This window comes from Chenopodium album, chromosome 4, assembly GCF_948465745.1.
Source record: "Chenopodium album chromosome 4, dcCheAlbu1.1, whole genome shotgun sequence".
Taxonomy (NCBI): Eukaryota; Viridiplantae; Streptophyta; class Magnoliopsida; order Caryophyllales; family Amaranthaceae; genus Chenopodium; species Chenopodium album.
Genome location: NC_137837.1, coordinates 79,685,450 through 79,700,630, shown reverse-complemented (window position 1 = coordinate 79,700,630; position 15,181 = coordinate 79,685,450). Strand labels below are relative to the sequence as shown.

At 32.4% G+C, this 15,181-nt stretch overlaps 2 protein-coding genes across 2 annotated transcripts; one reads left to right on the top strand and one right to left on the bottom strand.

Annotated features, from left to right (window-relative positions):
* Positions 1-845: 845 nt before the first annotated feature.
* Positions 846-5,323, bottom strand: LOC145627481 (cytochrome P450 CYP72A219-like). Its single transcript, XM_081679870.1, has 5 exons — positions 4,954-5,323; positions 3,723-3,940; positions 2,514-2,758; positions 1,782-2,187; positions 846-1,418 (listed from the first exon to the last, which is right to left on the bottom strand). The coding sequence occupies exons 1-5, from the start codon at positions 5,234-5,236 to the stop codon at positions 990-992; spliced, it is 1,581 nt and encodes a 526-aa protein (XP_081535996.1). The 5' UTR covers positions 5,237-5,323; the 3' UTR covers positions 846-989.
* Positions 5,324-10,775: 5,452 nt separating this feature from the next.
* Positions 10,776-13,831, top strand: LOC145627480 (E3 ubiquitin-protein ligase At1g63170-like). The gene is made up of 3 exons (XM_081679869.1): positions 10,776-11,704; positions 12,134-12,500; positions 13,590-13,831. The coding sequence occupies exons 1-3, from the start codon at positions 11,184-11,186 to the stop codon at positions 13,731-13,733; spliced, it is 1,032 nt and encodes a 343-aa protein (XP_081535995.1). The 5' UTR covers positions 10,776-11,183; the 3' UTR covers positions 13,734-13,831.
* Positions 13,832-15,181: the final 1,350 nt, after the last annotated feature.

Genomic DNA, 15,181 nt, shown 5'->3' with positions numbered 1-15,181 from the left:
CAAAGCCGGCAGTAGAAAGGAAAGCTGATTAGCAGGTTTGGAAAATCTTAATCTACTTATACTTTTGAATTATTTGGTGGCTTAAAACGTTTGTGATATATATACTGTTAAAGACTTAAAGGACCAACTCAACAAAAAGCTTAAATTGATGGTTAAAGTTCAAGATTAGTTTATATACTCTATTATGCCCTTTACATGAAAACCTGTTGAGCTTGAAATGCGAATGAATGCAGTTTGAGCCCCCAACACCTAGCATGAAGTAAAAAAAAAATCAAGTTAATCAAAAATTTAAGCTGATAGTTAGAATAATCCAAGACCGGTTTATATATTATTCTATCAGATATCCTTATAGTTTTGAAAATTCAACATGTACATGTAGCGTTTATTAAAAATTCAATTAATACGATACCTTTAATATTATCCATCAAATCTCACTTGAAGTTTCCACCATCCAATATCAAACAAAAAAGAGATGGAGAGCTACATATATTGGCCAATGGTTGTGAAATTTTTAGCTTAGGGGGCAGCCCATTTAATATAATTTAATTTTAATTTGATATGTAATGCACAACATGGATGAAATAATGAATTACTACTTATGATCTGCTTCTCTGTTATGTGGGAAATAAGAAGTTTTAGCGGTCTAAAATTATGCAATAAGCCACATATAAGACTTTGTGGTATTAATATGTGCATGCATGTCCTATAATATGGCCTTAGATTATGTAAAAGTACTACTTACTCTGTTTAACATTAAGTGTAACGTAAAATGACCAACATCAAAGAGATGTGAGAAATAGAAAAAGAAAATACATTACTATTAAAAAAGAACAAAAAAAAAAAAAAAAAAAAAAATAAAGGTATAATTCAACGAAATCATATATACATATATACACTACAACAATAGACTACTTAAATTTAAACTCGGCTTTATTATTGTTCTATATTGTACAAATTGTAGCAATATATTAAATTAAAGAAGCATAATTTTAGATACGACGTAGTATTAGGTTAGCACCAAATTGAGGACGAAGGGTTCCACGGCTATTAGTAGGAGCATGCTCGTAAGATGGTGGGAGGTCTAAGGAAAAACGTTGCAAAATCATAGACAACGCCATTTTAGCTTGCATCATCGCGAAATTCGATCCAATGCATATGCGAGGCCCCCATCCAAATCCGAAGAAGCACATCTTTCCTCCGGTTGCATTCAAAATCCCTTGTGAAAATCTATCAGGGTTAAACTCTTTTGCATCAGAACCCCAATATTTTTCACTTTGATGAACATCAATCAGTGCTAATTTGACTTGTACACCAGCTGGTAGAATTGTATCTCCTACTTTCATTTCGTGGGAAACTCTTCTTGTAAGTGAAGGTACTGCTGGATAAAGTCGTAGAACCTCGTGAAGTATCATGTTCACCTAGACAAGTTAAAGCCCAAGAAACGACATATATACTGTTAGGTACAACCGTACAACTGTGAGTATGTTTGACTCTTGTTGAAAGATTAAGTGAACCATCTTTTAAATAATGTTAAATAATAAATTAACTTTAGGTCGAGATATTATTGTGTTTGTTTCACTTTTTGATAATCTTTAGGTTGGGTTATTTTATAACAAGTACGTAACTTTTTCTATACCAAATAAATTTTTCCTAATTCAATTCTTAAGTTTAACAAGGTACAAGTTTAGTATCAACTATAATGACCGATGTTACAAGCGGAAAAGCAAACTAATTATGAAATGAAACAGCCAATTTGCTCAAAGTTATAGAAATGTAAGTACCTTTTTCAGCTGATTTAAGCCTTCCAAATGAGGTGTATCGTGGCCAAAAATCGCGATAATCTCCTCTCGAGCTTGTTCTTGCCAATTTTGGTGTTTGCTTAACAAAATAAGGGTCCATGTCAACAGTGTTGAAATGGTTTCTTGTCCTGCAATATAGAACATTTTGCACTCTTCAATAATTTCTTTCATACCCATTTTAAAATGTTGTTGTTTGTTATTTCCATGTAAAAATTGATGATCTTGTATTTCTTCTAGGTTCGATTTGAGTAATAACCCTAACAAATCATCTTTAGCTGCTTCTCCATTCTCCATTTCCTTTTGCCTCCTTAGAATCATCTCCTTTAACAATGATTCCATTTCATGGAGAATATTCGCCTCCCTTTTGTTTGTTTTTGTTGGGAGAAACCTAAAAACCGATAAAAAAAAAAAAAAAAAAAAGGGTTATTAAACTCAGCCTATAGCTAGTTAATACATTTACTTACATCAAACACGACACAATAATAAGTATAAAACATATTCCTGGATTTCGACCATCACCTTAACCTTTTGGTTGAGTTGGTTCTCTTATATGGTATCAGAGCTAATATGACACAAAAATCACAGATTTAAATCTCATCCACCCCACTTTGAAGTAGAATATTTATTTGTAAGAAAAATCACATACTCGATCAAATGTTAATGTCTATATTATAATAAAGTTAAATGATATCTATCAATAACGCAATTACATACCTAGATCCAGGGATATAAACTGATTGTATGGATTTAGTAGTTATTGAGATGTGTTCTCTAAGAAGTTGAAACACTCTCCTTCCTTCTTCAAAACTACTCCCAAATGCTGCACGAGAGATTGCATCCGCAGATAGATTGTGTAAATACGACCAGATTTCGAGCTCACTCGATCCTGTTTTTGATGTCATCTTCTCCCATTCTTGTATCATGGTGTTACTACTCGCTTCAAATGCTGGCACCATATGCTAAAACATTTCCAAAATTTATAATAAGCAATGTAATTAATTCAATAAAACCTCCCTAATTCCAAAATAATTACAAGTATACATATGTATGTATTCTGTCCTATTCCAAATATAAGTTTAGTTGTAGGTTTTTTTTTGTGTTTAGAGAGACACAAGGGCGAGTGATGATATTGAGCCCATGAACAGTCCACATGTGAGCATTCTCTTGTCCCACACTAAAAACACTAAAGAGGAAGTGTAGTGGTAATAAAATCCCACATTGAAAGAATTCAAGAGTTACCACCACAATATAAGGCTAAGGGGCTACTCCCCTTATTGCCATATGGTTTTGAGGTGGAACCTCTTTGGTCTTGTAAAGTGGTAGACTTACACTTTCCCGTGACGGGTGCGGCCCAGACCCGTATTTAACATATGAGAATCTATTCTAGAATGATCACCTGTATCTATATATATATTAAAACCCAAGGCAAGAAAATGATCATTAATTTTAATGCTCATAAATTCTTATTTTTTAATCCTCATTCTTTCGTTTGCTCATCCATACTTTGAAGAAATTTATAATGGTCGATAAAAATTCCTTTAACAAATAAAGCAGACTAATATGAAGTATAAAAGTTAGGTTACTACATATTTCATAATGAATTTTGATAGTGTTTAATAAAAAATTTTAAAAAAATGATTTTTTAAAAAAAAAAATTATAAAACCACCAATAGATTTCACTTTAATTTATTAAAGTTTTTTTTGAAACAATTTACTATAGTTTTTTATATAAAAAAATAACCCGGGGCATCGACCAGGCCTCAAACTAGTTATTTCTTATATGACCACTATATCAATGCATGTTAATATAAATGGACTTAAGACCTAAGATCAAATTTCGCTTTATGATCTGCCTTTTGTGCCTAAATCTACATATATACACACGAAAAGAAAAAAAAATCCAATGGAAAGTTGGAAACAAACCTTTAATTTCTCCATATGGAAAGCAGGGTTGAGCAATTTTCTGTCTTGAGCCCATTTTTGGCCTTCGAGCCTTGTTAAACCATTAGTAATCCTTTTTACAAATGGGTGTGGTATTATCTTCGTAAAATCATAAATCTTCATGAATATTTCTCTTATTTCTTCGGGTTTGGTTATAATCACCGTAGGTGTCGGTCCATCCCATACAAAAGATTTTTCACCTACATGTATGCATGCCAAAAAATTAAATTTCAATTATTATTATACACTTAATTATACCTTTTTAAAACAAGGAATTAATTAATAGATCAAAAGTAGGTTTTTCACACACAAAAAAAAAAATAAAATAATAATAGACCAAAAATCGATCGGGAAGGACTACTACAATGGATTTAAGGTATGTAACTAGTTTTTTGGCCCGGGCGCTGCCCCGAGTCATCGTTTCAATTTGTTTTACTTGTTAAAGGGATTTTTTTTTCCAGCTATATGTCATAAAAAATGTTTCTTCAAGTAACAGATTTTGTGGTTAAGGTAAATGTTATATTGTATTAATTTGTTTTACTTGTTAAAGGGATTTGTTTTTCCAACTATATATCATTAAAATTCTTTCTAGTAACAAATTTCGTGGTTAAAAGAAAAAACCTTGATTTAAATTTGGGTTACACATTTTAATACTTAAATATAAGTACTACCTCCGTTAACTTTTATTTGCAACTTTGGAATATTTTATGTCTCACAAATAATACCCCAAAGTTGCAAATAAAAGTTAATGGAGGTAGTATATAACATATACTTAAGGTTGAGTTATTGAAATAAATGAAATTAATTTTCTAATCATATTGTTGTCAGAATATACACATATAAGTTGGCAATTAAAATTTTTGAATATATTAACATGCATAACTCTTTTTAATACAACTTTATTATCATAAGATTTGTAATTGGAGTGATGGTTAAAGCTTAACTTTAATGAAGATGAGGTCATGGGTTCAAATACTATTGATAATAAATTATTATTTTTTGTGTGGAAACATTGATGATTGGTAATAGTAGGTGACATGGCAACACGTGGCGAGATTGACAACACGTGGCAAGGGTACAATGCTTGCCTTTGAGTTTTAATATATATATTGATATGTAACTCAATTTATTACGTATTAACTGCAATCGCACGTGACATTTATAAAAAGACAGAGAAGAAATCAATAACAAAAGTAATAATGTGACGGTGTACCATAGCTCTTGATGGTTTGAAGATGGAAAGGGAAGATCCGAGGGACATAATCATTGGAAAAGCTTTCCATGGGATTGGAATTGGTTTCGTTCACCATTTTAGCAATATCTTTGGTGTTACCATACAAAACCTTGTAAGGGTGACCTTGTAATCCTTGTTTTGTAAGGCGTTTTTCGAGTGCTTTAGGCTTCAACCATATCCAATTCAATGTTTTCCAAACCCATGCTATGATGATAATACATACCAAGGAACTTGCAATGTTGTTTAAGAAGGTAATCTCCATAATAGTTATATTCTACTTCTACAAAATAAGATTTTTTGTGTATGTATCAAATTATATGAGATAACGGAAATTAAATAATTAATTGAAACAAAGATGAGGAATAATAATAATAATAATTACTCAATATTTAAAAGAATTTAGCTTTGAATTTTATGAGCACCACTAGTCGTACATTATTTTGCTCATGACGTCACTACTTACATGGATAATGTCTCTTCATGCAAGAGACATCAAACACAAATTGGATAAGTAAGTAGTAGAAATTTAGGGTCAAGAGTTCTAGACCAAGACATCAAGCTTATTACATCCATGTAATTTTGAATTTTCGGTTGTTCCTACAATTAATTTATTAATTAATTAATTAATATGTTGTTTTCCTATATATGCGGCTATGCAAAATCGGGTTTACTAGGTATTCTCACCAAAACTCTAGAATTTGTATATCTAGTGATATGATAGATGTTTCAACTTTTTGAATTTGACTTTATTGATGCTTATTATTTTGAACAATGATTTTATTGATATTTTTTTTGGGTTACATTTATATAAAAGTTTTTAAGAAATACTTCTTCTATTTTTAATGAGTATTGAAATAATACTGTATTATCGTTTGGTATTAACTTTAAAAATTATTAAGTGTTATTCTAGATGCGCAAAATCACGTACTCCTATGCCTAGAGCGAGTGACTCAATAATTATATGGGTTAGTGATAGAGAAAATGGAGAGGAAGACGAGATGGAGAAGAAGAATGGAGAGGATCGGATGAGCGAAAGAGAATTAGGGTTTCGAGTCGAAAAATCTAAGCTCGTGATACCGTGAGAGAATATGAGAATATTTGTCGTGCCTTTCTCATTGATTAAACATAAGTATATATACAAGATTATACTAGGGTTAGAGCTAGGGATACATTAGTAAAATACAACTAATAATATACAAGATTATTTACATAATCTAACAGTTAGCTAGAAAAACTAATTTGTAATCAGGCAAATGAGTGATGAGTTAAAAATGATTTCAATAATAAAAACTATACACCAACCTTGACATTTGTGTACCTTATACTTTTCAAATTACATATCTTTATCGCTTACTCATGTCGCGTATTTATTTATAATATAAAAATTATAATTTTCTTATTTAGATGTGACTTTTCTTTGATAATGACGTTTGTTTAAGTCTTACTGTCTTAGTCATGACATGCATGCATGAACCAAAACTATGCGAGTAGTGGGGTTTCAAATTCAGCCTCTCAGGTCCATTTTGGACCAATTTATTTCCTTTTTTTCTTCTCATTTTCTTTTACTTTTACTTGTTTGAACCATCTTCAATCTAACATGATCCACATGCATAAACTACGAGTAGCATTTTATATATATATATTTTTTACCTAATTGTAACCTCCTCAAGTCCTATTCATGAAAGAAACACGTGGTGGTGAAGATTTGGTCCTATTACCTATAAGGGCATTAATAAAGCAGTCAACAACATAGCTAATTGACGTCTATCTTTTTTAAAACACAATTTTAACAAAACTTGGTTTCATAATTAACTCAAATTGGGCGTGTGTACTTGTGAGTATTAATTTTTTGGGCTCCTAATCTTAATAATATATTGACGGACCAATATCTATCAAGGCCTAAAAGGCCCAACTAACGGAAATGACTGCGCCTTTGGATCCACCAAGACTTACCCCAAGCGCCCTGCAACTTTGCAAGGAACGCCCATTTAAAGATATCCAAATTCTGCTACTCCCTATTATGCCTTGGAAAAAAAAAAAAAAACCCTATTACATACGTAGATACGTTGTTGCTTGGTAATAATTGTGGATGATTAACTAGATTAGTTAGTTTTTTTTTTTTTTTAAAAAAAAAAATAATAAATAAATATTATCTCCGTTACAGGTTATGTGCAACGATTAAACATTTTCCCTCTCTGATTTATGTCAAATCGTTGCACATAACTTGTAACAGAGGTAGTAACTAGATTAGCTGGTTATAAAAGGTGGTATACAAGATATGAAATTAAACCTCGTCTACATTATTTGCTGTTGTGGCTCTTTCTACACCCAAAAAAATTACTGTAAAATTTTTAGTGTAAACTTTAAAATTTTGACCATGAATTTTCATAAATTTATAAGAAATAAGTTAGTTATGTAATCAAGATCTCATTGGAGTACAATTTTTTAGCATACGAAAATGGAGGACATAAATATAAATTGATTAATTAATTAATTAAGTTAGTTATTGTTACGGCTCAAAAAAAATTTGTGAAGACTGTAAAAAGTTAAATGTTAGATAATTGTTTACGAGGCATGACAAGGACATAAATATAAAATTATTTATTCCAATCCATTTGTTCCCTTTACAATTAAAATATTTAAATAAGACTCGCATACAATAAAAGTTAAAATAAGAACAAAAAGAATCAAAGGGAGTATAAATTTCGATGAGAATTTTCTTTTATTCCTTTTCATTTTATTTTCTTAAGACTTTAATAAGTTTATATGGTGTTAGACATATGACAAAGTGAGTTATATATACATATATGTATATAGAGTATATTTTAGGAAAACTACTTACACGATTAATTAGTAGATAGAATGACTTTTGAATTAGGTTGCGCATATCACATTTGCAAACTGCTAGAAGTTTCTCTCTAAACTCACATCTACTAGTCCTCATCCAGAAAGGCACAAAGTCACCCAATAATGAATGAAAACCTTTATTTAGCAAAATAAATAAATTAATTATATTTAATTATATTGTTGAGGCACCTAAAAATGAAGTAAGAGTGTGTGGTGGGCTCTACTACTTCTACATCCAAACTTAGCTAACTAAAGTACTTCCAAAACATAGTCACTTTCCCTAATCAAATCACACACATATTCACAACTATATATACTTCCTCCGTTACGTATTATGTGCTACATTTTCTAAAAATGGATATTACACATTATCTGCAACAAACTAAAACTTTCCCCTTTTAGTAATTTTTTTACTTAAAATGACCAATATACCTTTAGTTAACTTTACTAACACATATTAAATGGTTAAGATTATATGTTATTAACATATTAACCAAAATTAATTAATCAATCATCTAAACCCATCCCAATCTCTCTCCTCCTTCACAACCACCTCCACCACCATTATCACCAACTTTTCTCTATCACTTTCCACTGCCACCGCCACCACCACCACCATTTTTCTCGCGCTTCTCTCACAGCGACGGTTCGATCCACACCACCCACCCAGTCCCAACCCCGAATCCCCCTGAGCACCTCTCCTCCATTGATGTCTCCGTGAAACCCCCCCCCCCCCCCCAAGTCGTCTCTGTCGCCCAAACCTACCCCTGTTGCGCCGAGATCCACCGCCGATCGAGTCACCAGCCTCCTCATCCATGATATTGTCGCCGATCCTTCTGGAAATTGAAATCCTGAAAATTGATTAGGGTTTGCGGTGGTGAGAGAGTGTGTAAAGGGTGGTTTGTGGTGGTTGCGAACTGGGTGAGCTTGGTTGAGGTGGTTTCAAATCTTGGTTGTGTCGGTGGGGTTTCAGATCTGGATGGTGGGGTTCGCGATGTCGCGTCGCTTAGGTGGTGGGTTTTCGCGATTAATTGGCTAGCTAGCTAGTGAGGTTTCACATTGTCGCAATTTCGCTCAGGTGATGGGGTTCCGCGATTTGGCTGGAGGGGTTTTGGATCATGGTGGTGGTGGTGGTTACGGGGTAGGCCTAGGTAAGGTGGTGGTGGTTACGTGGTAACGACGAGTGGGGTGGTGGTGGTTACGAGGTAACGACGAGTGGGGTGGTGGTGGATGTTGCTGCTGGCAGGTGGTGTGGTGGTGGCCATTAACTCTCTCTCCTAACCTTAATCACATACCTTTCATTTAGTTAATCAACATTAACAAATTTTATCTTGGGAAACGTGTAACAAGGTTTGTTGCACATAATGCGTAACGGAGGAAGTATATATATATATATCAGGGCCGTCCTAAACATTTTCGAGGCCCTGTTCTAATTTTTAAAATGGGCCCTAATATTTTAATTTTAAAACAAATTTGAGAGGCAATGTAATTTTAATAACTAAAAATCTTTCTTTCACTTTCTTCATAAAAAAATCAAACTTTCTTTCACCATAATATAAAAAAAAAATAAAAAATCATCTTTGCCTATAATGTCGTTAGGAACCGGCGGTTGAACATCCTCACCAACAATTATAATATACTCTGTATCAATATTTCATATCAAACCAACAATATAAGTTTGATGGTTCAGATTTTTAGTGGCAAATCAATATTTTTTTTTTATTTTTTATCTCCACAACAAATTATTCAATCAATATTTTTTGTATGGAATGATTGAAATTTGGTAGGACGTAGGAGTATATATTTTGGATGTAAAATTATAACTGTTGAAATGACGAAAAAAGGGATTCAAATTGCTCCATGCATTCACAATTACGATGTAAATTCACATAAAATAAAACAAAGATTATGGAAGGGTCATATTTTTGGTGGCAATTGCAGCAATCAGAGAGTAGTTAGAGGGGTTCTGTTTTTAATTGGGAAATTTAAGGAAGTTAAAGAATTAGAATATGGAAAATTAAAATATTTTGTTGAAAACCAGGAAGTTAATTAGAGATTTATTTTTACGAGTAAACTAGGAGCTGTTACTTTTTTTTTTTGAGGAAAATGCCGTGATTTCTTGAATGTCATTAGTGATTTAATGCAACTATGCAAGAGAGGAAGTGCCATGAGAATCGATTTTAACACTTAAAAAAAATAAATTGGGCCCCTTTGGTTTTGGGGCCCTGTGCAGCAGGTCTGCTTGCACAGGCCCAAAACCGGCCCTGATATATATATATATATATATATATATATATATATATATATATATATATATATATATATATATATATATATATATATATATATCTTATGTATATATTCGGGATCAATAAAACTCTCTCATCTATCTGTAGTTAACATATATATTGTCATCAGTGAACTACGTAACACTACAATATTCTATATCAACCCAAAAATTCCATGAGAGCGAGATAGAGGGAATGTATGAATTGAAGGTAGGGCATATCCAAGTATTAGAATCAAAGAATTACATAAATCTCAACCATATGTGGTGATTGAAAATGCATGACAAGGACACAATGCAAGTTTATATATATGTACTCTATGTAGCAACTTCAGGTGCAAATAATCTAAGAAAATAGAACTAATCATACTAATTTATGCACCAAGTATATATAATCCAAACTACTGTAGGTTGGATTAGTTGGCCAACTTAATCATCTTAAACACCCACTAAACCCTCCCAAAACTCAAAAACACAAAAATAAAAAAAAAAAATGAAAATGAAAATTCCTACTTCACTTTCCATTATTATTTTGAAAATGACACTAAATATTGTAAATAAACATGAAACTTGATTTGCTATACATCTCTGACAATTCCATTTAACAGAACCATACCCAAATCCTAACTACTCTTATGAGCTCAATTACATAAAAGATTAGATAATAATTTGTTGATTTAATTAAATAACTAATTTGATTATTTAAGTAAAATAATAATGAACACAATAAATATATATAATTAAATTTGTTAGGCCAACAGTTATTGTAGGAAATTCCCTTTACGTCTATTTCAAAATCCATCCAATCTCACCAATTCCTCTTAATATTATGGGTAATACATAACCTTCTATAATACCCTTGTTATCAAAGCAAAGGTTTTGTTGGGTTGTTGGTCACCATCTTAAAACCCAACTTCACCTTCCTCTCTTATTCTTCAAACTTCACTCTTTCTTCAAATGCTACAAATGAATTCCTACGATCATCATCAACTCATTAATAATAATAACTCGAGTAATAATCCTCAAGCTTCGAAAATAGCTAACCTAGCTTAGCATTCATTTTTTTTCCCCCTAGATGGGGTTTTCTAATAATTATGTACATATTCCACTTTCATCATCAAGTTTGTTACGTGGTGAAACACGAGGGGAAGGTGGAGAGACCGCGAATGAAGCCCTTGTTACAAGTAGTGATAATGATCAAATAAGGCCGGTTAGGGAAATTCCGGCTTCACTAGTTGTAAGGGTGGCAATGAGGGTATCGCGAGCAAAGTGGTTTACGTTCCTTAGAAGGGTTTTTCATTACCAAAATGGATCAAGATCTCACCTTGGAGAAAACCCTTTTAATTCTTGTAGTTGGATGATGCTTGAATTTCTAGCACTTGTTATTCAAATTTGTGTTACTTTGATTACTCTATGTTTTTCTAAGGAAGAGAGGCCTGTTTGGCCTATGAGAATATGGATTATTGGTTATGATTTTGGTTGTGTTATGAACCTTTTTATCCTATATTGGAGGTATAAGCATTACCATTTGGTACAAGAAAATAATGGGATAAACATTCTTGATTTGGAACAACAAAGAAACAATGAAGAACAAAGGTACTTTTTATTACTTATTATCAAGTAAATCACATTTTATTATTTTGTTGCATACTTAATTACTTAATTTTGTCTAGTGTCAATACAAAAAATTAAATTTAAAAGAATTATTGTACTTGTAATATATATTTTAAATCCATGGATAGCATGCATATGTTTAACTTTAATGATATATATATGATTAGTTCATGATCACATGTGGATTTACTTTAATCTAAATAATGTATACATGCCATACCTACTAAATGCATGCACATATATAAAACATCATTACATGTTATATCTTAATTAGTTTATAGATTAATTAGTATGCAAAAAAAACACATTTTAAGTTATTAATCTAGCTTACAAACTTTAATAAGATTGATGTGCTACAATTAAAGTATGCTAATATATTATTGGTGTTTAATTATACATGGTTTTGGGCAGGGGCTTGCATTTGGTGAACAGATGCAGGGCATCACTAGACTTGTTCTTTGCAATGTGGTTTGTGATGGGGAATGTATGGGTTTTCGACTCGCGATTCGGATCCTTTAACCGAGCTCCGAAGCTTCACATTCTTTGCATAACCATATTGTCTTGGAATGCCATAACTTACTCCTTTCCTTTCCTTCTTTTTCTTCTTCTCTGCATTTGTGTTCCATTAATTAGTAGCTTCATTGGCTATAATATGAACTTGGGTTCTGCTGAAAAAGGAGCATCTGATGATCAAATATCTCAGTTACATTGCTGGAGATATAAATTGGTTGAGACCAGTTTAGGTGCTGGGAATTCCTCCCCTACTAAGGACAATCCAGTAAGTTCAACTCTGTTCGTTTGTCTCATCATTTACTATTCATGCATGTGGTCAAGCCAAGCTAAAGATCCGTTTTATTTACCTGATTTTAATTACTTAATTAGGCCATGTTTGGTAAATGGCTTTTGGTGGCTTTTTGGTTAGCTTTTGACTTTTGGCTTTTTTATGAGGTCAAACAGCCAAAAAAATGTGTTTGGTAATTGGCTTATTAGCCAGTGAAAAAGCTGGTTTTTAAGCCAAAATGAAAAAGTTGCTTAAAGTAGCTTTTTTGTTGGCTTTTGGTTTGTTGGCCCACAAATTATCTAAAAAACAGCCAACTACCAACAATTAATTTACCAAACACTTTTATAAACAGCCAGCTTTAACAGCCAATTTCAAAAGCCATTATAAACAGCCAAACATACCAGCTGGTGAAACACGCCAGGTGAACCAGCCAACAGCCAACCGCGAATAGCCACTTGCCAAACAAGGTCTTTATCTATTAAAACCTTATATAGTAAGAACTTATTTTAGCTGTAAATTAAACTTGGATAATCCTTATCAAACCTTCATCAAACTTTTTTTTCCTAAATTTGTTTATTTATTCATTTTTATTTTTTTCGAAATAAGTGATAATAATAAGGAAACCAATGCAAACATAACCTGAAACTTTGACGACCATGCATAAAATTAAGTGATATAAAAGATTTTTCTTTAAGGGCTTGTTCACTGCAGCTTAATTTCAGTTCATTTCACTTTAGCTTCAATCAGTTCAACTCCTAATTTTCTTCTCTCATAAAATATTCATTTCATCTCACTTCATTTCAGTTTAGTTCAGTTCAGCTCTAATTGGTTCAGCTCGGTTCAGTAAATGTGAACACGCCCTAAGACATGTTTTTTTCCTCAACTTATAAATAAATACGAAGTAATTATTAGTTTTTAATCAGTAGAAAATTATTATTTTAATTCACTAAAAATCAATATTATAATGTAAAAAATAAAAAATCAGTCTAAATCAGGTGAAGAAAATAGGATCTTCATGCACTTGTGTGTTATTAATTACTTGATAATTAGCACCAAAATTAATTAAATGCTTATTTAATGTTGCAGGAGTGTTGTATATGCTTGACAAAATACAAGGACAAAGAAGAGATAAGGCAATTGCCATGTTCACATATTTTCCACAAAAAATGTGTGGACCAATGGCTTAGGATTATATCATGCTGTCCTTTATGTAAACAAGGTTTAGATTGATCATAGGTAAACTGTTGAGATATTGTCACAAAAATTATACTAACAAGAAACTTAAATACCCCCTTTTTCTTTATAATTTCTTAATTATATCAAGTATATTATAAACTGGGGTATAGATTACTTTCATTGTACAGCTACTTTTTCACCATATATTGTATAGTAAGAGTATATAGTATATTATATAGATTGTCTACAAATATATGAGGAATGTAACAATTTCATCATGAAATCCTCTTTTATATATATACGAGTATAGTATACAAAAAATAATGACATCTTAGGGTTTTTTTTTTTTTATTTTTTTTTTTTTTCTGGGTCTGTAAAGCATTATTTTTTATGTTTTTTTTTTTGGTGAAAATTTTTTATGTTCATATTAAAGGTTTTACAGTTACTTTTGTTAGTGTGCAGTGGTTAATAAAACTACAAATTTGATTTTGATCATCAGCACCTTTTTGGTGCAGCAGGCCAGGCCACACCATATGACACCATATAATAAGGGTTATCCGAGTTATTTTGTTAGAGGTTACATGAGTTATTCAGTTAGGGGCCGGGTTACTCGAGTTACTCGGCCAGAGATTACTTGAGTGGTTCGGACAGGGGATACTTGAGGGGTTCACTCGATCAAGGGTTATTTGAGGGCCTACTCAGACAGGGTTTAATTGAGGGGTTTACTCGGCCAAGGGTTACTTGAGGGGTTACTCGGTTAGGGGTCACTCGAGTTATTCGGTCAAGAGTTAATCGAGTTACTTGGTTAGGGGGTCACTCGGTCTTGGATTCTATGAGTTATTACTCAGTCAGGGATTACTCGAGTTACTCAATTAGGGGTTATTTAAGGAGTTCGGTTAGGGGTTAGTCGAGTAATTCGGTCAGGGATTACTTAAGGATTTTGGTCAGGGGTTACTCGAGGAGTTCGGTCATAGATTACTTGAGGGTTACTTGAGTTAACCCTTAACTCAAGTAACCCCTGACCGAGTAACTTGAGTAACCCCGACAACTCGAGTTACCCCTGACCGAGTGACCCGAGTAATCTCGGACCGAGAAACTCGAGTAATCCCGACCACTCGAGTAACCCTGTTGCACGGTACAGTAGGCCACATACATAAAATTGAGTTTCATCATACAGTTGAGCGATTATATGGAGCATTTCACGAACTAATAATTCTCTCATTCGCTTTTGTTGTATCTATTTGGAATCTCGTAAGACAAAAATAGAAGTAAAAAATAAATACAATTCAACGTAAATCAAAATTCTTCTAACCACATAATTTTCAATTTATATATCTAGGGGTTTTTAATTTGGTTATGTGAGTTGGGGGCAAAATAGTCTAACGCAAAACTAGTCAACCTTCTAATGTGAGCGTTTGGTTGATAGAGGATTGATAGAGAGATTTGAGTCCAAGTGGGTAATTTTGAAAAGCTACAGTAATTTATTAGGAGATTTTTGGTGA

Bases quoted from the DNA above. Each gene is read 5' to 3' on its own strand.
- LOC145627481 (XM_081679870.1), bottom strand. From the start codon at position 5,236: ATGGAGATTACCTTCTTAAACAACATTGCAAGTTCCTTGGTATGTATT. The intron at 3,941-4,953 runs GTACACCGTCAC...GCATACATGTAG, and splicing joins TCAAACCATCAAGAGCTATG to GTGAAAAATCTTTTGTATGG. The intron at 1,419-1,781 runs GTACTTACATTT...TAACTTGTCTAG, and splicing joins GCTTAAATCAGCTGAAAAAG to GTGAACATGATACTTCACGA.
- LOC145627480 (XM_081679869.1), top strand. From the start codon at position 11,184: ATGGGGTTTTCTAATAATTATGTACATATTCCACTTTCATCATCAAGT. The intron at 11,705-12,133 runs GTACTTTTTATT...GGTTTTGGGCAG, and splicing joins AGAAACAATGAAGAACAAAG to GGGCTTGCATTTGGTGAACA. The intron at 12,501-13,589 runs GTAAGTTCAACT...TTAATGTTGCAG, and splicing joins CCCCTACTAAGGACAATCCA to GAGTGTTGTATATGCTTGAC.